The 27823-nt window shown below is 47.3% G+C and overlaps 1 protein-coding gene across 6 annotated transcripts; it reads left to right on the top strand.

The window, feature by feature from the left end:
• The first annotated feature begins 97 nt into the window (after positions 1-97).
• Positions 98-23637, top strand: LOC144508027 (transmembrane protein 53-A). 6 transcript variants are annotated; one of them, XM_078235744.1, is made up of 4 exons: positions 14424-14573; positions 15208-15401; positions 17652-18123; positions 21902-23637. In XM_078235744.1, the coding sequence occupies exons 3-4, from the start codon at positions 17664-17666 to the stop codon at positions 22264-22266; spliced, it is 825 nt and encodes a 274-aa protein (XP_078091870.1). In that variant the 5' UTR covers positions 14424-14573; positions 15208-15401; positions 17652-17663; the 3' UTR covers positions 22267-23637. The 6 variants fall into 6 exon arrangements, with proteins under 6 accessions (XP_078091871.1, XP_078091867.1, XP_078091870.1 ...); XM_078235746.1 differs by having other exon boundaries at positions 14491-14573; positions 17655-18123; XM_078235745.1 differs by lacking the exons at positions 14424-14573; positions 15208-15401 and adding an exon at positions 98-149.
• Positions 23638-27823: the final 4186 nt, after the last annotated feature.

Here is a 27823-nt window from a genome sequence, read left to right as displayed (position 1 = left end):
ATGTTGAGTTATTTGGAACCGTAAGAACCAGCCTCTGTGTAAAGTGTAAGGATTTTACAGACGCTCCCTAGCTTGCTTCAGTCTCCACCCACCCTTTGAACAAATTAAGCACTGCCTCTAATTTCCACAACTGTCCGCTGCCAAACTGAGTAAGTGGTTACCTTTTCAGTTCTTCTTACCGGTCGAACTCTTCGGTTCATTCTCACTTCCAGTGTCAGGTATCACCGTCTCAATTTACTGTCTTAACTTGGCAGTCAATTGATGGACTTGTGTCCATTCCTGTTCTGTATGATGCCTTTTCCTGTTCTGTATGATACCTTTTCCTGTACTGTATGATTGTCTGTCGCAACGCTCTTTGTGTGGATTTTCTGTATGCAAATTAGCTGCAGTATTTCCTGCAACAGGGACACCTTTTCAACTCTTCTCACCAGTCGAACTCTTCGGTTCATTCTCACCTCCAGTGTCAGGTATCACCGTCTCAACTTACTGTCTTAACTTGGCAGTCAATGACCTTTTCCTGTTCTGTATGATTGTCTGTCGTAACGTTGTTTCCGTGTATTTGCTGTATGCAAATTAGCTGCAGTATTTCTTACAATAAGGACTGCACCTCTGTGGTGAACCATCGTTGGTTACCACGCTGGGGTTATTCCAATGTTACTGTTGGGTTAGGGTGTTGACACTGTGGGGTTGTTATAATGTTGTTGTTGGGCTAGGGTGTTTACACTGTGGGATTAATATACCTGTGGTGGATGCTGTTATGGCACATCCCGGTCGGGCCCCGCCTCCTGGGAGAGGTATAAGACCCTCTGCTCAGGCGGGACCCCTCCAGTCTGGAATGGTGTACTCGTGTTTAGATAGTTCCATTGTTTGTCAATAAAAGCCTTCAATCGCTGAAGCCTTGTACCTCGTGCTTGATTGTCGCGCATCAATTTTATTGACAAACACGAAACTCTCAATAGTAAAGAGAGTATGGAGCAAATGCTGAAACCAGGGCGTCTGACACTGGACCCACGTGCGGTCGGCGCCTCTAACACCTTCGACCACTGGCTGAAGTGTTTCGAGGACTACCTGGCAGCCTCTGCAGCAGTTACTACGGACAACGACAGACTCCAGGTCCTCCATGCGAGGGTAAGCGACACGGTCTACCTCGCGATTCGTGCGGCCACCACTTACCCGAGGGCCATCGAGCTCTTGAAAAAGCGATACACGAGACCACCCAACGAGATTCACGCTCGTTACCTCCTCACTACACGACGTCGGCAGTCGGGCGAAACCATGGAGGACTACGCCAATGAGCTCTTGCAGCTTGCCAGGGGCTGCGACTGCAAAGCTGTGTCGGCTGAGCAGTACATGTACGACCTCGCCCGAGATGCGTTTGTGGCAGGGGTAGGGTCTTCGTACATCCGGCTCAAGCTGTTGGAGAAAGGGAATCTCAACCTGACCCAAGCGATGGAGATGGCTGAGATGCTGGAGGCAGCGTCGAAAAGCTTGGCTCTGTACCCCGAAGACCACGTGGAGACAACGTGGCAGGAGCAGGCACAAATCCCTCCTCGCCCCACGGGCTCACGCTCCCATATCGACCCGACGACGGCGGCAGCTCCAGGCGGCCCGCGGTGCTATTTTTGCGGAGGAGCCAAGCATCCACGGCAACAGTGTCCAGCTAAAACGGTGATCTGCAGTCAGTGCGGTAAAAAGGGGCACTACGTGAAAGTCTGCAGATCGAAGCCCAAGAACGGCAGTGCAGCCTGTGACCCTCCAGAACGGAGACAATCTCCATCGGCGTCGCAGTACCCACGAGGTCCGACCACGTGCGAACCCAGGACGACGCCATTGTGGCTGGCGGAGGAGGAGGATGACCACCAGGAGTCGCTACGCTTGGCGCCCTCACCCACGTGCGATTCATGGGGGCGGCCATCTTGGTCGACGACGACCAGGAGCGACCAGCAGGGGTCCTCAGCATCAACCTCGGCTGCCTGCAGTGACGTCCAAGGGCCAACGGTGGCGTCGATCACCCTGGATCAGGCAAAGCATCACAGGCTTGACTGTTCAATGATGAACATCAAGGTAAATGGTCGTACTGTGTATTGTCTGTTTGACAGTGGGAGCACCGAGAGTTTTATTCACCCTGACACTGCAAAGAGGTGTGGACTCCGGGTTCTACCTGCCAAACAGACAATTTCTATGGCATCACGGTCCCGGTCTGTACCGATCCAAGGACGTTGTGTGGTAACTCTGGAGGTGCAAGGCACAATTTACGAGCGATACAGGCTCCTTGTGTTGCCGCATCTTTGCGCGCCAATTCTCCTCGGACTAAACTTTATGGTCCACATGAAGAGTGTGATCCTACAGTACGGTGGGCCACTCCCTTCGCTGGCAGTAGGGAATCAGCCGCAGCCTCCAAATCGTCCAAAGCGCCCCGCATGCAATCTTTCCACACTAAAGATCACCACACCCTCTTTATTTAAGAATCTGGTACCAGGCTGCAAGCCCATCGCTACTAAAAGTAGGCGTTACAGCGCTGAAGACTGGATCTTTATCAGATCTGAGGTTCAGCGGCTCCTCAAAGAAGAGATCATACAGCCCAGCGCTAGTCCGTGGAGAGCACAGGTCGTGGTGGTTAAAAGCGGGAACAAACCCCGGATGGTCATCGACTACAGTCAGACCATTAATCGTTATACGCAGCTGGATGCGTATCCTCTCCCGCGCATATCTGATATGGTCAATCAGATTGCGCAGTACCGGGTGTTCTCCACCATAGACCTTAAGTCCGCCTACCACCAACTCCCCATCCGCCCAGAGGACCGACAATACACGGCTTTTGAGGCGGATGGTCGTCTGTATCAGTTTCTTAGGGTTCCATTTGGTGTCACCAATGGGGTCTCAGTCTTCCAGCGTGCTATGGACCGAATGGTGGACCAGAACAGGTTGCGGGCTACCTTCCCGTACCTGGATAATGTCACCATCTGCGGCCATGACCAGCAGGACCATGACACAAACCTCCAGAACTTTTTGCGCACTGCATCTCACCTGAATCTGACCTATAACAGGGAGAAGTGTGTATTCCGTACGCGCAGGTTAGCTATCCTGGGATACGTGGTGGAAAACGGGGTCATCGGCCCTGATCCAGACCGTATGCGCCCCCTTACTGAACTTCCCTTGCCCGCTAGCGCAAAAGCACTGAGGAGATGCCTCGGCTTCTTCTCTTATTATGCGCAGTGGGTCCCCAACTACGCGGACAAAGCCCGTCCGCTCATCAAGTCCACGACTTTCCCACTCACGCCGGAGGCCCAATTGGCCTTCAAGGCTTTGAAAAGCGACATTGCGAAAGCCACGATGCACGCGGTGGATGAATCCATCCCTTTTCAGGTGGAAAGTGATGCATCAGATTTCGCCCTGGCCGCCACACTAAACCAGGCAGGCAGGCCCGTCGCGTTTTTTTCCCGCACCCTTCAAGGTCCCGAAATTCGGCATTCAGCGGTGGAGAAGGAGGCCCAGGCTATTGTGGAGGCCATCAGACACTGGCGCCATTACCTGGCGGGGAAGCGGTTCACCCTGATCACGGATCAGCGATCCGTGGCGTTTATGTTCAGTAATACGCAGAGGGGCAAGATCAAGAATGACAAGATCTTGCGGTGGAGAATTGAGCTCTCCACCTATAATTACGATATTATGTATCGTCCAGGGAAACTCAATGAGCCCTCGGATGCCCTCTCGTGCGGAACATGCGCTACCATGCAGGAGGACCGCTTGAACGCCCTCCATAATGACCTGTGCCATCCTGGGGTCACTCGGCTCTACCACTTCATAAAAGCCCGCAACCTGCCCTACTCGGTGGAGGATGTCAGGTCAGTAACGAGAAGCTGTCGGATTTGCGCGGAATGCAAACCGCACTTTTACCGACCTGACCGGGCACAATTGGTCAAGGCCACTCGCCCCTTCGAGAGGCTGAGTGTGGATTTTAAGGGCCCCCTTCCCTCAACGGACCGGAATGTGTACTTTCTCAATATCATAGATGAATACTCCCGGTTCCCGTTTGTTGTCCCCTGTGCGGACACGTCGACTGCCACGGTGATCAAGGCATTCCGTGATCTTTTTACCCTGTTCGGGTACCCCTGCTACATACATAGCGACAGGGGCTCGTCGTTCATGAGTAACGACTTGAGGCAATTCCTGCTCTCATACGGGATTGCCTCTAGTAGAACCACGAGTTACAACCCTAGGGGCAACGGACAGGTGGAGAGAGAGAATGCTACAGTCTGGAAGGCTGTCCTATTGGCGCTGAAGTCCAGGGGCCTTCCAGTCTCCCGTTGGCAGGAGGTCCTTCCAAATGCGCTTCATTCCATTCGCTCCCTCCTGTGTACGGCAACCAATGCTACTCCCCACGAGAGGATGTTCTCATTCCCTCGGAAGTCGTCCTCGGGGATCTCCTTACCAGCCTGGTTGACGTACCCAGGACCCGTCCTTCTGCGGCGACATGTAAGGGCCCGCAAGTCCGACCCCTTGGTCGAACCGGTCCAACTCCTCCACGCCAACCCTCAGTATGCCTATGTGGCATATCCTGACGGGCGAGAGGACACGGTCTCGATTCGAGACCTGGCGCCCGCAGGGGACGTAGCAACTCCTGTCGCTCCCATACCCCCTGTCACGAATCCCCTATCACTTATTTCTTCCCCGGACGTGGCGCGGTCAGCACCGGGACCAGTGCATAACAGTTATACTCCCATGTACAGCTTGCCTGAGACTCGGAGATCGGCGCCACCACAGAAGGTACCGGGATCCCCTGCACCACCGCTTCACCAGGGTCAACCGGCCCGTGAGTCCTCGAGGGGACAGCCGGACGCTGTTTTGGAGAGAACGCCACCGCAAGCACCTGCTCCGGTGTCACAACCGGTGTTGAGGAGATCACAGCGACAGTGCGGTCCTCCAGACCGTCTGGACTTGTAGATTTTTTTTGTATATATGTAATCTGTTTTCGCACCCCGCCGGCCTTTGTTTTCAAAGGAGGGGTGAATGTGGTGAACCATCGTTGGTTACCACTGTGGGGTTATTCCAATGGTACTGTTGGGTTAGGGTGTTGACACTGTGGGGTTGTTATAATGTTGTTGTTGGGCTAGGGTGTTTACACTGTGGGATTAATATACCTGTGGTGGATGCTGTTATGGCACATCCCGGTCGGGCCCCGCCTCCTGGGAGAAGTATAAGACCCTCTGCTCAGGCGGGACCCCTCCAGTCTGGAATGGTGTACTCGTGTTTAGATAGTTCCATTGTTTGTCAATAAAAGCCTTCAATCGCTGAAGCCTTGTACCTCGTGCTTGATTGACGCGCATCAACCTCCCAAGTATTTTAATGACTCTAAACCTCTGCTGGTTGTGAAATCTGTGATATAAATGCAAATCACTAGTCTACTTTAGAGAAGCAAATCTGCCATCCTTACCTGGTCTGGTCTACATGTGACTCCTGAGCCACAGCAATGTGGTTGATTCTCAACAGCCCCCTGATGCGCGATTAAATCACTCGGGAGGCTGGATCGTACCCAGGAAATAAAGGCTTTTATTAGTAACAAGAATGGAGCATACTGCTTAACAATACAATAAGAAGTCTCACAACACCAGGTTAAAGTCCAACAGGTTTATTTGGTAGCAAATACCATAAGCTTTCGGAGCACTGCTCCTTCGTCAGATGGAGTGGAAATCTGTTCTCCAACAGTGCACAGACACAGAAATCAAGTTACAGAATACTAATTAGAATGCAAATCTCTACAGCCAGCCAGGTCTTAAAAGGTACAGATAATGTGGGTGGAGGGAACATTAAATGACTCTAAAATGACTTTAATGTTCCCTCCACCCACATTATCTGTACCTTTTAAGACCTGGCTGGCTGTAGAGATTTGCATTCTAATTAGTATTCTGTAACTTGATTTCTGTGTCTGTGCACTGTTGGAGAACAGATTTCCACTCCATCTGACGAAGGAGCAGCGCTCCGAAAGCTTATGGTATTTGCTACCAAATAAACCTGTTGGACTTTAACCTGGTGTTGTGAGACTTCTTACTGTGCTTACCCCAGTCCAACGCCGGCATCTCCACATCATAACAATACAATCCCAGACTAAAGGGTCACTAGGCAGTGCAGTGACCTTTATACTCCTACAGGTAGGCGGAGCCAACTGGAGTGTACCACAGAACAATACCAACAGGTAGAACACCCCAACCCTAACCCCAACAGTAACAACAGTAACATATGTACAAGTAACCATAGTGCTAACCATCTATGGTTCAGTACCCATAGTGGTAACCATCTATGGTTCACCACACCCCCTAAGGGCAAATAGAGATCGGCAATAAATCCTGGTTAGTCAGCAATGCCCATGTCCCACAAATGAATAAAAAAAAGCCAGATTGAGTCCACTCCCAGATATGTCCAAAGATGTGCGGGTTAGGTGGATTGGCCATGCTAAATTGCCCCTTAATGTCAGGGGAACTAACTAGGGTAAATGCATGGGGTTATGGGGATAGGGCATGGGTGGGAATGCAGTCAGTGCAGACTCAATGGGCCAAATGTCCTCCTTCTGCACTGTAGGATTCTATGATACTTCCACTGCCTGAGAGGTTCCCAGAGGCAGGCCAAGATGTGGTTGTTAAGTGTAGGTGGGAAACCAATTTAACTAAGTACAGCCCCAATCATGGCATGTTGGCATTTTGCCAACAGACCACCCGCCCCAAGGGAAAACCACCACCTCAATGGAGGAGGCCTCCTGCAGCTGGGTTGAGGGACCACCAGAGCCGGTAACTTGACTTCCCCAAAGAGAGGGCTCGCTGGCTTGGTGCTCTGAATTTATAGTTTAAATTCATACACTCCCCATTTTAGGACTTCCTCAAGGTCTCCTGCCTGACTCAGCAGTGCTCCAGTGGGGCTGGAATCGTTCTAAGTTGCTGCTTGGACTGACAGCATTGAGAGTCAGCCCACTATCCTTTATGCAACAGCGAGCGTTGAAAAGACCAATTGGCAGCGCACCCCCTGCAAACTATCTCCATCCCATTCCGGTTCCTAGCAAGTGCCAGCTTGGGACCCGCACTTGGTCCCAACATGGTCACAAAGCCCAGAGCAAAATCCTGTCCTAGATGCTTGTATGTATCTATGTGTGTGTATGTATCTGTCAGCATGTGTGTCTGTCTGCGTGTTGTTTTGACCAGGTGAAGAGGGGTGAACTGACTCTCTCTATTCTGCCTCTCAGTTGCTCACAACAAATGTTTTTTCTTGTTTTTCCCTTTGTCAAATCCACATGTATTTTTTACTACCTATGCAGTGAACAATGATGAGTCAATCAATGAGCAAGTTTATGAGCCATCAGACCTGGGAAAAAATAATGAAAGACGTGATGTCACACATACAGACAAGTATCACAGGGAAAGAAAGTTGGAGTCCAAATTAAACTTTAAATGAACATACGTTTAGAAGTCTTCTGCTTGTCTTTGAGGTGTAAACATTACGACCAATATGAGTGGTTAGCACTACTGCCTCACAGTGCCAGGGACCCGGGGTCAATTCCAGCCTTGGGTCGCTGTCTGTGTGGAGTCTGCATGTTCTCCCTGTGTCTGCGTGGGTTTCCTCCGGGTGCTCAGGTTTCCTCCCACAGTCCAAAGATGTGCGGGTTAGGTGGACTGGCCATGCTAAATTGACCCTTAGTGTCCCAAGATGTGAAGGTTAGCGGGATTAATGGGGTAAATGTGTGGGGCTACACGGATAGGGCAGAGGGGTGAGCCTGGCAAAGATGCTCCTTCGGAGAGTTGGTACAGACTCGATGGGCCAAACGGCCTCCTTCTGCACTGTAGGGATTCTATAATTGAAGTTATCTGGTCCCTTGGGGCAGGTAGATATACAAGATGTTGCAATTCTTACAAGATCTCAGTTCGTTGGTAGGTCTTGGGTGTTTCTCTGCTGGAGTCTATTTCCAAAATCTCTCTGAAGGTGTCTCGATGAACATTCACTATCTATTGCCTGATTTTTTGATCTTTACTCTGTATAAATAGGAGTTATCTTAATTTGAGAAGGAGTGATTCCTTACCACTCCATGAGCAATTCTTTCACTTTCCTCTGTTTCTGCTCGATAAACAGTTGTTTGAAAGTCCTGCTATTTTCCAAAGGAATTATTACCACCATTCACATGAATGCTGTCACCATTCACATTTCAATCATATTTTTTGGTGTTTCATATCAGAAGCTTTTGACACATTTCCAAATAGTAGAAACCAACAGGAGATGAGAATCTTTCATTTTCCACAGAGGGTTTGAGTGCCTGTTGGTTGTATATCCTGGTTGGATAGCAGTTCCGCATTGTCTTGATAGTTCTTTGTTGAAGTGGGCATTGACATGCCCAGGTGTGATATGCTCAGAGCAATTGTGTCAGGAGTGTAATAGTAAATTAACAGGAAAGTTCCACTTATAATCCCAGCCATCAGGTGACTCATGGCAGCCATTTTAGTCAGTATCTTTTCTTATCTTTTAAAAAAATGTCCCTTTTAAACAGTTCAGTGAGTTTTGGGTTAACTGGTGAAATTATCAGTTAATCACAATTTCCCATGGTTGTGACATCTTCATTGCTCAGAGAATGAAACAGGAATTTTGATCAACGTTTCATTACAGACATCAACATATGAAGAGAATCAAAACTAATCATGGTGGCACAGTGGTTGGCACTGCTGCCTCACAGCGCCAGGGACCTTGGTTCAATTCCGGTCTCAGGTAATGGTCTGTGTGGAGTTTGTATGTTCTCCCCATGTGTGCATGGGTTTCCTCTGGGTGCTCCAGCTTCCTCCCACACTCCAATGATGTGCGGGTTAGGTTGATTGGCCATGCTAAATTGACCCAAGTGTCAGGGGATCAGCAGGGTAAATACGTGGGGTTATGGGGATAGGACCTGAGTGGGATTGTTGTCAGTGCAGGCGCGATGGGCCAAATGGTCTCCAGCTGCACTGTAGGGATTCTATGATTCACATGATGAGAGGTGACACGACACTAGGCTATAGTCAAGCAGGTTTATTTGAAATCACAAGCTTTCGGAGCTCTGCTCCTTTGTCAGGTGAAGTCTGATGAAGTCCTTGGATTGCTTTACAGTGGCAACAAACCATCCCGGGCTGTAGGATGGCTGGGTTGGCTGTCTTGCCTATGGTTTCTACATCCACAGGAGCCTCCTCACTACCCTGTGAACGTACCTTCCATTTACTTTTACCTGCCCTCGTTGGGTCATACAACTTGCAATGGCTGATGTGGAACCACTTTCAGCATGCGGGGAAGTTGGATTGCATAGACCATTGGACTGGTGTTGTCCACTGTGTTCTATGGACCAGTGTATAAGGGTCCAAAAGATCCTACTCAGGTGTAACTCCTAACCATGACCTGGTCACCCACTACCCAATCATGATGAGCATGGGGTTCCAGTAGCAGATTGTTCTGATGATATTGGGCCCCCATTTAAAACAGAAAAGGACCACCCTGCAGTGCAGGAAAAGAATGAAAGTTCTCACCTGCTCCATTGGGGTAAGTGAACCTCCTATCAAAGCAAAATACTGCGGATGCTGCAAATCTCTAATAAAAACAGGAAATGCTGGAAAAACACAATCAGTCTGGCAGCATCTGTGGAGACAGAAACAGAGTTAACGTTTTGAGTCCCAATGAGATTCTCCCTTCCTCTGGTCTTATTTTGAGATTGCTGACCTTTTTGTGAAATACTGAGGATAACAGCAGAGGTTTTATTGTCTCTGCTGCATCAAGGCATCAGGAGAACAGAGCTTGTATCAGCTCGTCTTCATTTAATCCCTCCTGGGATCTTGTCACTATGAGGTTGTCATGGGCACATCGTCCACGTTGTGCACATGCAATGGCTTCCTCATCTGGCTTGTCTGATTCGCCGCCCTTCTCGAAATTCCCTTCACTGTCCCCCTCTTCTGAGGAGAAATGTAACTCCTCCATCTCTCCCTGTGGCAACTCATCCCCATTGGCAGCGTTAGGCTATACAGGGTGCAGCAAACAATAGCGATGCAGAATACTGAAGTCAACCCTCTAAGCGCTGAGGGCACTCAAAGCTGTGTGGCACCTGTGAGTGACTCAAGAGAATTGTGAGAACTCCCTGGGTATCTAGCACAAACATGTATTATCTGCCTTCTGTGATGACCGATCATCTAGACAATGAAAGAGTGAAATCCTTTTCAATTAATGAATCACACAGGCCGCTTCAAGGGAGCTCTCAAAGCCACATGTGTGCAGTCGATGGCACCCTGCACTTGCAAAAAGCCTGAGATTGCAGCAAATTGGCACAGCTCTGGCAGCCTGGCTTGCTTCATCCCTGTGGAACTGCACATAATGGTGGGCTGTATTGAAAAGGACATTGGTCACCTTCCTTATACATTTATGTGTCACTGATTGTGAGTACTGGAGAATGCCACAGAGGTCTCCAGTGGAGCTTTGGAAGAATCCACTAGCAAAAAGATTCAGTGCTACTGTAACCCTAAGAGCAACTGGCATTGCATGGTCTCCAAGCCCATGTCGCATCAAATTCCCATTGAGAATGTGGCAAATATGAGCTTGCATAACTCAAGAGAAGTAAAGTATCTGTGGCACTGTGTTTTGCTGATCTTGAGATATGAGCTGACTCTGTAGAAACTGCAGAACAGTCTGCTCTCTTCCCCCTCAGAAGCAGTGTAATCTGCTCCATCTCCCCAGACAATGTGGCCTCAGTCCCAGGACAATGGCTGACACTTCCTTGGACAATCTTATAACTCTTGCCCCAATTCACGCTTTCATCGCTGCACTCTGTTCCTTTGTCCCCCACTGTTCAGTTGTAACTCTGTCTTCCCCCCCCCCCTTCATTCCCATGTTTCATTAGCCCATCCTAAGTCATATCTCCATTTTCCTCCCTTCTCTCTGGTGTTACCTCATGGGCACCGACCTTGGTGCAGAATCCGAGAAACACCAAAATATCGCAGTACTGGTATTAAAGGTAGGTGAAAACAATGTCTACGTACCTCAGAGTCATTGATGAAATGAAGTTCGTCAGGCGTATGACTTGTATACAGTTGTGAGGCAGACAGTTCTGATTATCCACTGATGGGACATTTAATTTTGAGGGGGAACGTGATTCCAGCAAGTGTGTCTTTTAATGAGGATTCATGGGATATGAATGTAAATATGCTCCCCAGTATGGAACCATGGAAAAGTCGACCGAACTTTAACCAACCATCGAAGTGGGGAGCACAAACTCCCAAACTGACTTCCCATCAGTGGGAAATTGATTTTTGAGAGATATTCCTGTCCCTGCTGCCACAGTTCCCACCACTGTCAGGAGCAGAAAATTCCATCCAACAGGTTTTAACTGAGTCGAGAGATAGGGATGATGTGGAGATCCTGGCATTGGACTGGGGTGGGCACAGTAAGAAGTCTCACAACACCAGGTTAAAATCCAACAGGTTTATTTGGAATCACGAACTTTCGGAGCGCTGCTCCTTCGTCAGGTGAGTGGCAATGAAGGAACAGTGCTCCAAAAGCTCATGATTCCAAATAAACCTGAAAGACAGGGGACAGGAGAAATGAACAAAAGGTGGAAGATGGAGTGATTTCAATGGCAGATGGGGCGATGGCGCAGGACAAAAGGAGATGGAAATGAGAGAGGTGAAGGAACAAAAGATGGGTTCAGAGGAGGTGTAAAGGCAACAGCAGATTCAACACCAGCAGCCAATGCCCAAAGTTAGGAGGACAGGAGTTCCTAATTGAAATTATTGAACTCAGTGTTGAATCTGAAAGGTTGCAAAGTGCCGAGTCAAAATGCTGTTTCTTGAGCTACTTTGAGCTTTATTGACAGAGAATAGGACACCAATGACAGGGAAATCAGAGCAGGATCCAGGCAGGGAGTGAAAAGGACAAGTGACTCAGTGTCACACTTTGGGAACTGAGCAGAGGTTTTCAGGAGAATGTATTATGAGCAGTGAATAGAGGATACAAAGTTGAAAGAAGTCCATGTTAATCACTGTTTCTCCTGGAAGGAGTGTTTGGTTGGAAGGTTGGTGATAAGATGCTCAGCAGTTCTGTTCCTTGTGTAGCTATTTCCCTTCCCTTCCTGCCTTGCTGGTGCTGATTAGGATTCTCCCTTCTAAAGAGCAGGTCTGTCTTATTCCTGACAAATTAGACACTGCACCCGATATCTTCTGCCATTTCTCATCCCCTGAACTGTTAACAGCCCTGGATATGGCCCAGTAGGTCTATCTGCCTGATGCAGATTTGATTTGATTTATTATTGTCACATGTATTAGCATACAGTGAAAAGTATTATTTCTTGCATGCTAACTTGTAGCTTGGGGATTGGCTAACTTAGTTGGATAGATGGCTACAGTGTGATGCAGCATGCTGGGTTCAATCCCTGGACCCACTGGGTAGTTCATGGAGGCTTGCCTTCTCGCCTTGCTACATGTTTGAGGAGTAGTGCCCCTTAAGCCAAATATAACATGTGATCTGTCTAAAGGAAAGAAATGCCTATGGTCCATTGTAACTAGTTACTATTAAGAAGAAACTTTCATTTATGTAGCCCAAAGCACTTTATGTCATTAAATATAATTAATTGGTTACTATGTAAGAAATCAAGCAGCCCCTTTGCATACAGCAAGCTCCCATAAACAGCAGTGAGATACATGAGCAGATATAATTTATTTGATCATCTGGTGAGGGGGTGAATGTCTGCCAGGTTACTAGGGAGAACTCCCAACCCCAGGAGAGATTAAGCAGATGTTCAATGGGGAATCCATCCTGACAGGGGACCATACACAACAACAACTTGCATTTAAAACATCTCAAGGCATTGCGTGGGAGAATTGTCAGATAGACTTTGCCACTGAACCCCCTGTATTCCCAAAATCTTGGTCAAAGAAGCTGGAGATATGGAGGAGGGGAATTCCAGAAATTAAGGACAAGGCAGGTGAATGATGGATCAGTGAAAGGCAGGGTTCCGCAAAAGGCCTGAATTGGAGGAGCGCAGAGATCTCAGAGGACTGTGGGGCTGGAGGTAGAGAGGGATGAGGCCCTGGATAGATTTGAAAACAGGATGAGAGTTTTAGAACCAGATTCTGCTGAAATGGGAAGCAATGTAGATCAGAGTGGAACAGCAAAATATTAATTAGCACGAGGGATCATTTCAGAATTGATGAGATTATGCCATGTGATTGTTGGTTGTTGGAGGAATACTCATCATTTGTCAGTGAAGGCAGTTCATTGATCTCCATGTTTTTCCCCATGAATCACGCTGGGATGTCATTGGTTTCCATTGCACTGGGATTCTGGCAAGTTCATGAAAGTAACCACTCTGCATTTTTTTGAGAGAGGGAGAGAGAGCTGACTGCTGGCAATTTCATAGAATCCCTACAGTGCAGAAAGAGCCCATTCAGACCAAGCCTGCGCCGACAACAATCCCACTCAGGCCCTATTCCCAAAGCCGCACGTACATATGCTGCTAACCCCCCTGACATCAAGAGGCAATTTTAGCATGGCCAATCTACCTAACTTGCATACCTTTGGACTGTGGGAGGAAACTGGAGCATCCGGACAGACACGGGGAGAAAATGCAAACTCCACACAGACAGACACCCAAGGTCGGAATTGAAACCGGGTCCCTGGCACTGTGAGGCAGAATGCTAACCACTGTGCCGCCCCTCTCACAGCCCTACTCCCAGGCCCAGGAGCTCTGCTATCAACACAGTGTTAACTTAAAACAGGCCAGAGATTAAATCTGGGACTGCCGATATCGACAGTTCCCCTTTTAGTTAGCCAGAGTAAGCCGCTATGGCAACTCTGGACAACGCTGACTTCATTTCCCTTCATGAAATGGTGCAGTCTTTACAGAGACAGGAAGTGAGTGTTTGAGACTTCTGCAAACAAAAACCAGATATGGAACTGAGCTGAGGAACAGATCCTGGAAACTGGCACTGGGATTCGGATGAATTTGATATAGAGGATGGAGGGATGAGTGAATGAGAGCCAAGAAAATAAGGAAAGACTGAGGGTGGCCTGGTAGTGGTCTTTAAGATTGTAAAAGCGTTTGATAGAATCCCTACAATGCTGAAGGAGGCCATTCGACCCTTCGAGTCTGCACTGACAACAATCCCACCCAGGCCCTATTCCCGTAACCTCAACGTATTTACCCTGCTAGTCCCCCTGACACTAAGGGGCAATTTTATATGGTCAATCAGCCTAACCTTCTCATCTTTGGACTGTGGATGGACATAGAGAAGATATTTCTACTTGCAGATGAGACCAGATCTTGGAGCCATAAATATAAAATAGTCACTAATAAATCCAGTTGGGAATTGGGGAGAAACCTCTTTAGCCAGAGAGTGGTTAGAATGTGGAACTCACTAGCACAGCGAGTGGTTGAGGTGAAAAGCACAGATACGTTGAAAGGGAAGTGAGATAAACACATGCTCACTGGACTAGGGGATATCCTTTGTTGGGGGTGGGGAGGGAGGTGTAGCTTCCTATGGTGCAGCTCAGCTGAAAAGACCGCTCTGTGAGGGGAAGGTTCTGCCGTGTGTAACAAGGTACTTATCCAAGGTTGTTCTCAGTGTCGGTACCTGTTAGCAAGCTGTGCAGACATTGGTGATCCAACCCATAGCTGATCTTAACATGGGTGTGGCACATATCCCCGGCCTGGATGTTTATGTGTTGGGTTTGTTCCAGGGTTGTAAGTAAGCGTTTAAACTGAGTTTTGGAAGGATTACATAAAGCTGCTGGGGAAAGAAGAGAAGTAGTAACGTGATGAAAAGATGTTGTAAACCGGAAGACTTTCAACTCATTTTTGGCAACAGGAGAGACAGCATCAGGAATGACCTCCCATCGCTGCCATTTCGATTCAGTAAAAGGGGTTGATTCTAACCCCCAGCTGGTATTTCAGAGACCCCCAACAAACCCCTTCAAGTAACACAGCCATGCTCTAAACTGGGAGACAATTTGAATAGAACAACATAAGATGGACTGTGGCTGACCCATTGTATTTAAATTATAGAGTCTTCCTGAAATGTAATCACATGGAGACAGTGATCAATAACCAGAACATTGCTAAATTTAGTGACCCTGGTCATATCATTAGTTGGTTGTTAAATTTAGGGACCGTGGTCTAAGCTTTGACAAAGGGTCATCTGGACTCGAAACATCAGTTCTTTTCTCTCCTTACAGATGCTGCCAGACCTGCTGACATTTTCCAGCATTTTCTCTTTCGGTCTCAGATTCTAGCATCCGCAGTAATTTGCTTTTATCCAGTAGTCAAATCATTAGTTGGTTGTTAAATTTAGGGACCGTGGTCAAATCATTGGTTGGTGACTTCACAACTTCCAGCCTGAATTCCAGAGGCAGTCCCATGCATACTTGAGGTAAGTCCCGATTTTTGCACACCAGTTTGTTCCAGACTAGCCTGTGTTGCTGCTGGCGTGACAGAGAATTGAGCATGAGGGGGAAGATTCTGATCGAATCTTCATCTGCATCCCATTCAGGATGGGATTCCCAATTTCCCACACTCTGTGCACTGCAGAGTGCCTCAGCATGAAACACGCTGAGCAGGGCCTATTCCCACTGGAGAGGCCAGCAGCATAGCTCCATCACAGGCCAGCCCCACGACCCCGCATCGCTGCCCCTCCGATTCCCCCCCCCCCCCCGAACATGTCCGGGCCAACCCCGGCCCTCCTGCCCCCACCCCCGGCCCTCCCGCCCCCACCCCTGGCCTGCTTTGATCTCCCGATTTTGTTCCCCCCACTGGCAGTCCCGACCCGCCGTCCCGTCACCCCCCCACCCCACCCCCACCCCAGCAACCTGACCACCACTCCACCCCAATGGCCAGCCCCAATCGCTGGCTTCAATCCCTCTGTCACTCAGCTCAAATGCAGAATGGCAGCGGACCCCCCCATCCGCACCGATCACCCATCCCCCTTGGCACTGCCCAATGCCCAGTGGGTGCCCCCTGGGCATTGGCACTTTGCCTCTTGGGCAGTACCAGGGGGCCAAGGTTGACACTACCAAGGTGACAATGCCCAGGGGGCACCCCCTGGCCCGCGACCCTCTGTGAGGCCTCGATGGACCCCTTCACTCCAGCAGGGTCGAGCCCCGGCAAGTGGGGAGCTACTGTAAACCCCACGAGTGAAATACTCCTGGCAGGGGGGAGAGGCTAGCGGACCCGGAGATTTCAGTCCTGGGCCTGCTAATGCTATACAAAATATATTTAAATTCGAATTTGCATACATTATGCAGCTCCACGCCGATTTCTGGCTCAAACTGATAGTGCCAGAAACCTGGCTGCCGGAGGCACGCGGAGGCCGTGGCGTGCTGGGGGGAGCCTGGAAACAGCCTCCGCTTGAGTCTCCCGGCCCACTGTGCTACAAAAGCAGCGCAGCAGGCTAGGAGAATCGCCCCTAATGCTTTGGCCTCCTGCTGAATTCACGTGAGGTCCCGACCCCACTGATGTCACCAGGGTTACCCTGCCACCTGTCCGCTGGAAAGGCTTGATGGTTTCTGCAGACGTTCCATCCCAGACCCCACTCGCGGCTAGGGCATGTCATCAATATTTAAATTGGCTTCACTGCCCCAATTTCGCCAGAAGAACAGGGCCAGTAAGATCAGAGAAGGCAAGAAACCGGGTGCATTTCTGATTACTCGCCTCTCACCCAATCTTACTGCCTTGCCTCACCGAAACACGGGCGGGACAAGGTCATAAGATCGCGCCGCCAATCTTTATAGATTCAAATGTAAAAAAATTGGTCGCTTGGGGGATGGAGCAGAGCGGTAGTTGGTTACCTTTGGCATAACACTGCAGCAAGTCAGAGCATTCACGGTGTATGTGTCTGTGCATGCATGTGTGTGTGCACACGTGTGTGTGCACATGTGCATCTGTGTGTGTGCATGCATGCGTGTGTGTGATTGTGTGTCTGTGCTTGTACGTGTGTGGGCCTGCCTATACAGATGTGTGGGTGTGTATGTGATGGTGAGCATGTATGTGAATATGTGTGTGTGTGTATGTGTGTGCATGTCTGTATGCACGTGTGCATGTGCGCTTCTGTGTGTGTGTGGTTGAGTTTAAAAATCTCTGGCTGTGGATGTAAATGACATTAGAATTGTTTTATAATTTGAAAGAAGACATGTGGTTGATACAGCTGAACTAACATTGCATCAGCGCAATATTCTCTTTGGGATGATTCAACTCCACTCCAGTTTTCATCAAAGCGAGACACCAATATGTGACATTTAAAAATGAATTTCAATGAAGATCATTTATTAAGAGGCAGTTAAAACAAACAATCTGATAAATCAATGTGATCAGAGTATAGCTAATAACCTGATGTCATAATTATTTCTATTCCATAAATCTAATGTTTGAGGTCAATCTATAGGAATTTATTTTTACAAATGTAAAATCCGTCCCTTTTTTGTCTCAGGCTGTCTCTCCCGAACTCCCACTGTTATTAAGATGAAGAATCAAATAAAACTCGTTTTTATTGTTTTAATGGATTTAAATGTTGATCTCCTTGTGCCACATTATTGTATGCCAGTATCGTGGAAGTCCTCAAATTTAATGCTGCTTTTCCTATTTTCTCCACCCGTCTCCCCACAACGCCGGGCCCTCTCTCCATCAGTAGGCTGGTTGGATGTCATTGTCCGAATCTGCTCCTCAGAATATGATGGTGAAAAGGCTCTCCAACACCATCACGCTCTACCGAAACAGTGTCAAAATGGTGGACGATGCTCCTAGGCCACTGCTCTTACTCCTTCCTTGGTTTGGTGCCAAACCCCATGTTGTGGAGCGCTATCGGCAGATTTACTATCAGTACGGCTTTGACATCCTGACTGTGGAAAGTAAACTCCTGCACTTCCTGTGGCCTCAGTATGGCCTATCCTATGCCTCGGAGGTGTTGGACTTGCTGCACAGTGAGTCCTTGTCCTCCCACCCCCTCATCATTCACGCATTCTCCATTGGAGGGTTCCTCGTTGCCCAGATCGTTGGGGCCACGCTGAGAGACACGCCACCAAACTCAGGCTTCAAGGCAAGGATTCGGGGCCAGATCTTTGACAGTCTGGTTGTAGGAGATGTGGAACTAATGGCGAAAGGTGAGGCACCCTCATCATTTAAAATATTACATTGCTCATGTTTCCTCTTGTTCCTGCTAGATTCATTGGTTCTACAGTTAGAAATATCAGCATCACCCAGGTAGGTGTAATCAGGTAAACTAACACAGAAACAAATTAAACCTCGTGAGTTACTGCCAAAAATCAGATGCCCTCCTGTTTGAGTGCCACAAGTTTTACGTTGGTTCAACATTGGAAAATGAAAGTATGAAAGAATTCAGTATAGTTTTTTTCATAACTCATTTCCAGCAATTCTACATAATTTTGCTGATCAGGCAAGCACCCCCGATCCCTCAGCACAGAGGAACATCCTCACCCACCTACCACTGAGAGAACAGGTTACCATACCCCGCCCCCCCGCCCCCGACACCACGCATACTTGAGGGTGATCCAATTTCCCCCAACCCAACACCTACCAAACACTCTGATAGAGGGAACCCTCAGGCTCTGTACACGCCCTCCCCCCACCCCCCAACCTCCTTGTGATTATAAAAGAGGAACTAAAAGTACTTAGCTGCTTTGAGGTTGTTTGCAGCTGTCAAACAGAGCAAGGATGTTCATTAACATTGTGGTCAGGAACAGTGGGAGGTACTTCAGATGCATTCAACCGTGAAGTGCAAGATAAATAACCAAACCTCCAGCACCCCTCTGTAAAAACCATTAAGCTGTCAATCAAAGGCTAGTTAAATTGAATGAAAACAAAGATTTTCAAAGGTCTGCAATGGATTTCAGCTTTCGAAGAGACTTGAAAAAAATGCAGTGTTTAAAGAATGGGGCTGAGTGAGCAGCTGTAGGGAAGGGAATCCCCTCCCAGTGAAAGTTACTTTTCCTGTGAGTCAGAGGCCTTTAAAGGGGTCTTCTCACACTTGCAGCTTCTGGGAACGAGAAAGGGGAATCCCTCCTGCAGAATGGAGTGCTGCTGTGATTTGGAGGCTTCCCAGGTGTCTGGGGGGGGGGGGGGGGGGGGGGGTAGGGAGCGGGAAGGGTATGGGGTACATGGAGATTAAATTGACCAGGCCACTTCAAAGTTTTCAGAGTCCACAGAGGAGAATGAAGATTTTGATCAGAGAGCTGCATGAAATCACCATGCCAGGAGTGACCTTCATGTTTCCCAGGGCTAAAAGGGGCAGTCCAGTCTGAGCCCCCCAACCCCCAGATCCCATGGGGGACTCTCCCTCTACAGCCTGGCAGTGACAGAGGGGCTCCTGAGCAGAGCACTTACCTCTTTAACCCCCCCCTCAGTGCCCATTGTGCCAAGTCCATGATTGGCAGGTCCATCATCAAAGTGAACAGAATGAAGGAGATAGTCATTGACTTCAGGAAGCATAGAGGAGGACATGCCCCTGTCTACATCAATGGGGACAAAGTAGAAATGTTCGCGAGCTTCAAGTTTTTAGGTGCCCAGATCACCAACAACCTATCCTGCTCCCTCCACACGGATGCTATAGTAAAGAAAGCCCACCAACGCCTTTACTTTCTCAGGAGACTAAGGAAATTTGGCATGTCTGCTACAACTCTCACCAACTTCTACAGATGCAGCATAGAAAGCATTCTTTCTGGTTGTATCGCAGCTTGGTATGGCTCCTGCTCTGTCCAAGACCGCAAGAAACTACAAAGGGTCGTGAATGAAGCCCAGTCCATCACACAAACCAGTCTCCTATCCATTGATACTGTCTACACTTTCTGCTGCCATGGAAAAGTAGCCATAATCAAGGACCCCACACACCCTGGCCATACTCTCTTCCACCTTCTTCCATTGGGAAAAAGATACAAAAGCCTGAGGTCATGTACCAACCGACTCAAGAACAGCTGCCATTGGTCTTTTGAATGGACTTACCTTGCATTAATCTGATCTTTCTCTACACTCTAGCTATGACTGTAACACTACATTCTGGATTCTCTCCTTTCCTTCTCTATGAATGGTATGCTTTGTCTGTATAGCGCAAGAAACAATACTTTTCACTGTATACTAATACATGTGACAATAATAAATCAAATCAAAGTCCACCCACTGCAGTTCCCACTGGAGTATGGGAAGGGTGCATCACACTTCAAATCGGGCTTCAAGCCAGCTAATTACATTTAAACAAGGGGTTTAGCATAATAACCGGATTCCTGCCCAGAGAACCTGATTGGGTCGGTGGGGTGGTGGATGAATGGGGCGACAGGTTTGCCACTCTTCAGGAATCCCACGTGTGCCGCGAAAAAAGATTCAATATTCATGAAATTAAACTAAAACTAACCTTTGTCTTCAGCTCTGTGGTCGTAATCTCCAAGACCCAACGAATCTTGGGCCTCCCATGCATGTGCCGGCTGGGAAAGAGTTACACATGTGTGGTTTAAATGTTTTATGTTGGTCAGGCCCACAAGCATAACCAACGGGACTTGGAGCTGAAGACAAAGGTTCCATGCACCCGCACAAAAAGCGAAAACCCTGGGAGAAGCGAGAGAGGGAGGAGTTAAAAACAGGTGAGAGGAGAGGAAGAAGTTAAAAACAAAGTTCCCAGGAAGGTTAGAAGACAGAGGCTGGAATTCTCTGGCCATTCACACCCTGCCACCACTGACAATGAGGGTAGAGATTTTGGCACTTTTTAGTACAGAGGTGTGCCATGAGGTCAGGAACTGCTGGCTTACATTCTGTGCTCAGGCCTCTGGGGTCAGGGTGAACCCCACAATCCTCTGACCCAAAGGCAGGAATGCTACCCACTGAGCTGTGACTGGCATTTGGCTGAGATACTCGGTGCCAACTGCAGCCCACAAATCAATACCACGGCTCAATTTGGTGCCAGAGGGATCCTTGGGCCCAGTGCAGAGGAACACCAATTTAAAAACTGCAGTCCCAGTAAAACGCACCATACCAGCCATCATGGGCAATGTCAAGAATCACTTCTTTGCATGGACAGTAATCAGGAAATCAGGAATTCTTTCCAAGAAAAGCTGTTGGGACTGGAGGTCAATTGAAAATTTCAAAACTCAGTTTGATAGGTTTTTGTTTGGCAAGAGTTTTAAGGCTCATGGAATCAAGATGGGTGAACAAACAGCTTTGAATGGCTGTTTTTATATTATTGTTATGAATATTAATATTCATATTACACAGTAAATCCAGTAAATCAAAACTTCTGCAATTCAAAAATACTGTCAGGAGGGGACAAGACGGTAGCAGCTTGTTTTTTGTTTGCTTGGTTCATGGGATTACTGATGGAGCCAGCATTTATTGCCCATGCTTCATTCTCCTGTTGCATTTTGATGCAAACACTGAGACTGCAAAGAGGGGTTTCCCAAATCTCTTGGTGCCCGAGGTCTCTAAGAGTTCCTAATCTGACTCTGGCCAGCAGTGTTAGTGGAAGTGTTGACTAGGAGGAACATTAAAGAGAATTTTACACTGAGGAATCTACCTGAAGTGGGGTATACAGCACAGAAACACTCACTCACTGCCCCATGATCATAGCTGTCCACCACATGAATCTCCTCCCACCCTGTACCGTTAATCTTATCAGCATAACCTTCTATTTGTTTCTCCCTCATAACGTCTCTTGCCTCCCCTTAACTATATCAATGCTATTCACCTTAATTACTCCATATAGTAGTGAGTTCTACATTCCCACCGGTCTCTGAGTAATAAAGTTTCTCCTGAATTCTATGTTGGATTTATTGACGACTGCCTTACACTTATGTTCTGGTCTCACCAGCAAACACACGTCTCTGGATATGTACACATAATGAGTGCAATGCTAATATATCTATTTTCAATGTATTCCAGGCGTTGCACAGATGCTGGTTCCCCCTTTCCTCCAGCCATTTTTCAAATGGGCCACACTTTTCTACTTCTGGTTTTTCAAAAGTTACACAGTCAGGCACTACCAAACCAGCATCCAGGCATTCAAGGAAACGCCATACCATACCCCCATTCTGACATTCTACAGTGAGAATGACCCACTGAGCGACTACAACGAAGTGGAGGCCATGCTGCGAAATTGGTGCGGGAAAGATATCCAGGTAACTGGGAAAAGCTGGAAGATATCCCGTCATGCTGGGCATCTCCGGCACCATCCTCTGGAATACCAAAGCACTCTGGAGAACTTCCTGCAGTCCCTTGGCATGACCCACGTATCATCCAAACTATGAAGGACAGTAGGAAGGATCAGGCGGCCTGAGGTGCTCCAGACCCAAGGAGCATTAGCTTGTTCTGTTTTGTTCTCTTTTTTTCATCTTCTTGGACTCCTCACAGAAAACCTCTCTGAACTTGTTGCATAAAATTAGTAGGTGGGTGTTACATTGGGAGGAGGGAAAGTTTGCTTTTAAAGCTTCTGTCAGACTCAGTTATTAGCTTCTGAGTAACAAAGTTGCAGATGTAAGTCCCACCACAAAGATCTGAGCACAAAAACCAAGTCTGACCCCCCAATGCAATACTGAGGGAGTGTTGCACTGACTGACATGCCACCTTTTGGATGAGACACTAACCTGAGGCCAAGCCCCTGTCTATTTTCTAAGGTGAACATAAAAGATCCCATGTCACCATTTCAGAGAGCAGTAGGGGGGAGGGTTATCCAAGCCAATATTTATTTCAAATAGCATCACAGAGACAGATTATCTGGTTGTCATGCTGCTGTTTGTGGGAGCTTGCTGTGTGCAAGTGGGCTGCTGCGTCTCCTCATTACAGTAAGAAGTCTCACAACACCAGGTTAAAGTCCAACAGGTTTATTTGGTAGCAAATCCCATAAGCTTTCGGAGCGCTGCTCCTTCGTCAGATGGAGTGGAAATGTGCTCTCAAACAGTGCACAGAATCACAGAAATCAAGTTACAGAATACTAATTAGAATGCGAATCCCTACAGCCAGCCAGGTCTTAAAGGTGCAGACATTACAACAGTGACTACAGTTCAAAAATAACTTCATCGGCTGTAAAGTGTTTTGAAACCTCTTGAGGGCGGGGAAGATGCTATATAAATGCAAATGTTTTCTAAGTTGTGTTTGCCACATGCTGAGAGGTTACAAAATCACCTCTGGAAGAAACAGAAATAACAAGCATTCTTGCCATTTATTTTAAAGATTGATTTAAATTGATTTTCAAATGTAATCATTGTTCTAATATAGAAATTGTGGCAGCCAATTTGTCGACAGGAAGGTCCTTCAAAGCAGAATGAGATAAATGACCAAATAATCTTTTTAAGTGATGTTTGTTGATGGGTAAATATTGGAGAGAAGTCATTATGCTCTTTAACAAATAGTGCAGTGGATCCTTTTCTGCCTACTGAGAGGACATACAGGATCTTGGTTGAATGTCTCATCTGAGAGAGAGCACCACAAAGTGTTAGTCTGGGTATGTGCTTAGAACCTGGACCCAAGTCTGGCTCAGTAACAAACGTGTTCCCACTGACCCAAGTCAGGAGGCATCCAAAGACATGACAGGATTTTTATGTATTATACTTGTACGTTTTGAAATTATTGCCAATCATTTAACTTCATGTTGTTAATACAAATGAGGATTCTATTTGCCTAAATCTCTGACCTTTAAGTTCAGAGATGAACATCTCTGCCGTTTGGATGAAAGTTTGATAACATGAGATCAATAGTATGCTCCAAGTGTGGCGACTGGTATTGCAACATAATACCAAGGCCTGCAATTGTTGCCTATTCCTTTGTGAAAGAAATAGACTTTTATAGCAGTGATAGATTCATGACACACATTAAATAATTGAAGCCAGTGGCCGGAATTTTACCATCTCGCCCGCTCCGGCTCGCACAACGGCATTCTCCGTTGGCCTTGGGTGGGGTTTTTTGAGCCTCGAGCGGGCGAGGCCGTAAAATTCCGGTTAATGTATCCAACAGGTAAATGTAATGTATCTCGCGTATGAATGAAGGGAGTTTGCATGATTTCTGCTTCGGTTTGCTAGTTGCTAGTCTTTTTCCGCTCACACCACAGGTTCAGCCCCTTGGAGGAGGGTTTTTTTTTAATTCATTCGTGGGACATGGGTGTCACTGGCTGGCCAGCATTTATTGCCCATCCCTAGTTGCCCGAGAGCAGTTGAAAGTCAACCACATTGCAGTGGATCTAGAGTCACATGTAGACCAGACCAGGTAAGGATGGCAGATTTCCTTCCCTAAAGAACATTAGGGAACCAGATGGATTTTTCCGACAATTGACAATGGTTCAATGGTCATCAGTAGATTCATGATTCCAGATTTTATTTTTATTATTGAATTCAAATTTGAATCTGAATCTCCAGAACATTAGCTGAGTTTCTGGATTAATAGTCTAGCGATAATACCACTAGGCCATTGCCTCCCCTGGAGGGGCTTTGCTCCCAGCCATGTAGTGTGCAAGTTGAATGGCATGTGGGCACACCCTAGCATTCTTGAACAAAATTGCCAGCTGTAGGTGAATAGCTCCAGCTCCTAGTAGTTACCTCAGGAGACCTGAAGACTAAAAACATAAATCCTGACAAAAAAATTGGAGTGGAGCCCAAAGGTGTTCTAATGTCTAAAAACATTGTCTTTCCAATAACTCCTATAACCACTCTGGTGCCAGTACACAAGGCTGTGCTCCAGTACAGAGGCAAAAGACCAGTTCAATGAGGAGCTTGACAACACTATCAGCAGAGTCCCTAAGTCTGGACATCTTTATCTACAGGGGGATTTCAACAGAAGAGTGGGTGCAGACCATAAGGCTTGGCCCTCCTGCCTCAGGCATCGTGACTTGGGAAAGACAAATGAGATAGGGTACAGGCCCCCTGAGCTTTGTTGCTTCCACAAACTAATATCTTCTTTCAGTACAAACCATGATTTGATTTATTTTTTTCACATATATTGGGATACAGTGAAAAGTATTGTTTGTTGCGCACTATGCAGACAAAACATACCATTCATAGAGCACATAGGGGAGAAGGAAAGGATGGGGTGCAGAATATAGTGTTCCAGTCACAGATAGGATGAAGAGAAAGATCAACTTAATATATGATAGGTCCATTCAAAAGTCAGATGGCAATAGGGAAGAAACCGTTTTTGAATCGGTTGGTACCTGATCTCAGACCTTTGTATCTTTTTCCTGACGGAAGAAGGTGGAAGAGTGAATGTCCGGGGTGTGTGGGGTCCTTGATCATGCTGGCTGCTTTTCTGAGGCAACAGGAAGTGTAGACAGAGTCAATGGATGGCAGGCTGGTTTGCGGGATGGACTGGGCTACGTTCACAACCCTTTGTAGTTTCTCGTGGTTTTGGTCAGTGCAGGAGCCATACCAAGCTCTGATGCATGCAGAAAGGATGCTTTCTATGGTGCATCTATAAAAATCAGGGCATTGGCACCAGTTGGATTTGATCATCGCCAGACATAATGCTCTGAACAGTATTCTCAGCACACTCAGCTACCACAGCACTAAGTGTGATACAGGGCTCTCTGGCATGCATTGGAGTTGGGATGCAACCCTTGAGGTATTTCCACTCAAAGCAGAAATTGTGTCCTGCTAACAACATACTGCCTACCAGATAAAAAACGCTAATTCCTCAACTCAATTGAACTGTCATTCCCACACAGGGTGGGATTTTACAACCTCATTCGTCCCAAGACCGTAAAATCCGCCCAAGGTCAAAGGACCTTTCCAAGGTCTGCCCCTCGCCCGCTCCGATTCCCATGTGGGGATGGGGCAGTAAAATTCCGGCCATAGAGTGCAAAAGCAAATAGAACATGCTTGAGTCGCCATCTATAAAACCATAATCTCAACATATGGGAAGCAAGAGTGGAAATGCTAACAGGTCCGGGGCTAACATCACTGTGATAGAAACTGTTGTTGAAACTATGTGGGTCCACTCTAATTAATTATGAGGGATCCACGTGAGTGGACTTGGAATGTGCTAAGAGTTGCTCAAAGTCAAGTCGACCAGATTGCTAGCTGGTGTGTCAGTGATGACTGGTTACAACTCTGCCAGAATATCCAGCTGCCCTTCAACATAGGAATATGAATGAAAGGATCAAACATAGAAACATAGAAGATAGGAGCAGGAGGAGGCCATTTGGCTCTTTGAGCCTGCTCCGCCATTCATTACGATCAGGGTTGATTGTCCAACTCAATAGCCTAATCCTGCTTTTGCCCCATAACCTTTGATCCCATTTGCCCCAAGTGCTATATCCAGCCGCCTCTTGAATGCATTCAATGTTTTGGCATCAACTACTTCCTGTGGTAATGAATTCCACAGGCACACTACTCTTTGGGTGAAGAAATGTCTCCTCACCTCCGTCCTAAATGGTCTATCCTGAATCCTCAGACTGTGACCCCTGGTTCTGGACATCCCCACCATCAGGAACAACCTTCCTGCATCTATCCTGTCTAGACCTGTTAGAATTTTATAAGCCTCTATGAGATTCCCCCCTCATTCATCTGCACTCCAGCGAAAACAATCCTAACATAGTCAATCTCTCCTCATACAGCAGTCCCGCCATCCACGGAATCAGCCTGGTAAATCTTCGCTGCACTCCCTTGAGAGCAAGAACATCCTTCCTCAGAAAAGGAGACCAAAATTGCACACAATACTCTAAGTGTGGCCTCACCAAGGCCCTGTAAAATTGCAACACATCCCTGCTCCTGAACTCGAAACCTCTCGCAATAAAGGCCAACATGCCATTTGCCTTCTTTACTGCCTGCTGCACCTGCATGCTTACTTTCAACAAATAGTGCACAAGGACGCCCAGGTCCCGCTGCACACTCCCCTCTCCCAATTTACAGCCATTCAGGTAGTAATCTGCCGCCTTGTTTTTGCTTCCAAAGTGAATAACCTCACGCTTATCCAATTTGTCAAGCATGATTTCCACTTCATAAATCCATGCTGACTCTGTCCAATCCTGCCACTGCTTTCTAAATGCTCTGCTATAAAGTCCTTGATAATGGATTCGAGAATTTTCCCCACTGTTAAGCTTACTGGTCTATAATTCCCTGTTTTCTCTCTATCTCCCTTTTTGAATAGCGGAGTGACATTTTCTACCCTCCAATCTGCAGGGACAGTTCCAATGTCTATAGAATCCTGGAAGATGACCACCAATGCATCCACTATTTCTAGAGCCACTTCCTTAAGTACTCTGTGATGTAGATTATCAGGCCTAGGGGATTTAAACATCTTCAATCCCATCAATTTTCCCAGCACCATTTCTCTACTAATATTGATCTCCCTCAGTTCTTCCCTCTCACTAAATCTTGTATTCTCCAACATTTCTGACATCTGATTTGTGACATCTTTTGCGAAGACAGAACCAAAGTATGTATTCAGTTGCTCGGCCATTTCTTTGTCCCCTATTATACATTCCCTCGTTTCTGTCTATAGGGGACCTACATTTGCTTTCACCAACCTCTTTCTCTTCACGTATCTATAGAAACTCTCAGTGTCAGTCTTTATGTTCCCTGCAAGCTTACTTTGGTACTATATTTTCCCCTTCTTAATCAATCCCTTGGCCCTTCTTTATTGAATTCTAAACTGATCCCAATCCTCAGGCCTATTATTTTTCTTGGCCAATCTGTAGGCTTCTTCCTTAGATCGGATACTCTCTCTAACTTCCTTTGTAAGTCATGGATTGGCCCTTTTACCCATTTTGCTTTTGTGCCAGACAGGAATGAACAGTTGCTGCAGTTCCCCCATGCGTTCTTTGAATGTTTGCCATTGTCTATCCACTGTCATCCCTTTAAGTAACTCTCCCCAATCTAT

The sequence above is a fragment of the Mustelus asterias genome, chromosome 19 (genome assembly GCF_964213995.1).
Source record: "Mustelus asterias chromosome 19, sMusAst1.hap1.1, whole genome shotgun sequence".
Lineage (NCBI taxonomy): Eukaryota > Metazoa > Chordata > Chondrichthyes > Carcharhiniformes > Triakidae > Mustelus > Mustelus asterias.
The sequence above is the reverse complement of the archived record's forward strand: the minus strand, read 5'-3'. Positions and strand labels throughout refer to the sequence as shown.

What these genes read in the sequence shown, in the direction of transcription:
- LOC144508027 (XM_078235745.1), top strand. Translation starts at nt 17,664, where the DNA reads ATGTCATTGTCCGAATCTGCTCCTCAGAATATGATGGTGAAAAGGCTC. An exon ending in TGTGGAACTAATGGCGAAAG is followed by an intron (nt 18,124 to 21,901) that starts GTGAGGCACCCT and finishes AATGTATTCCAG; the next exon opens with GCGTTGCACAGATGCTGGTT.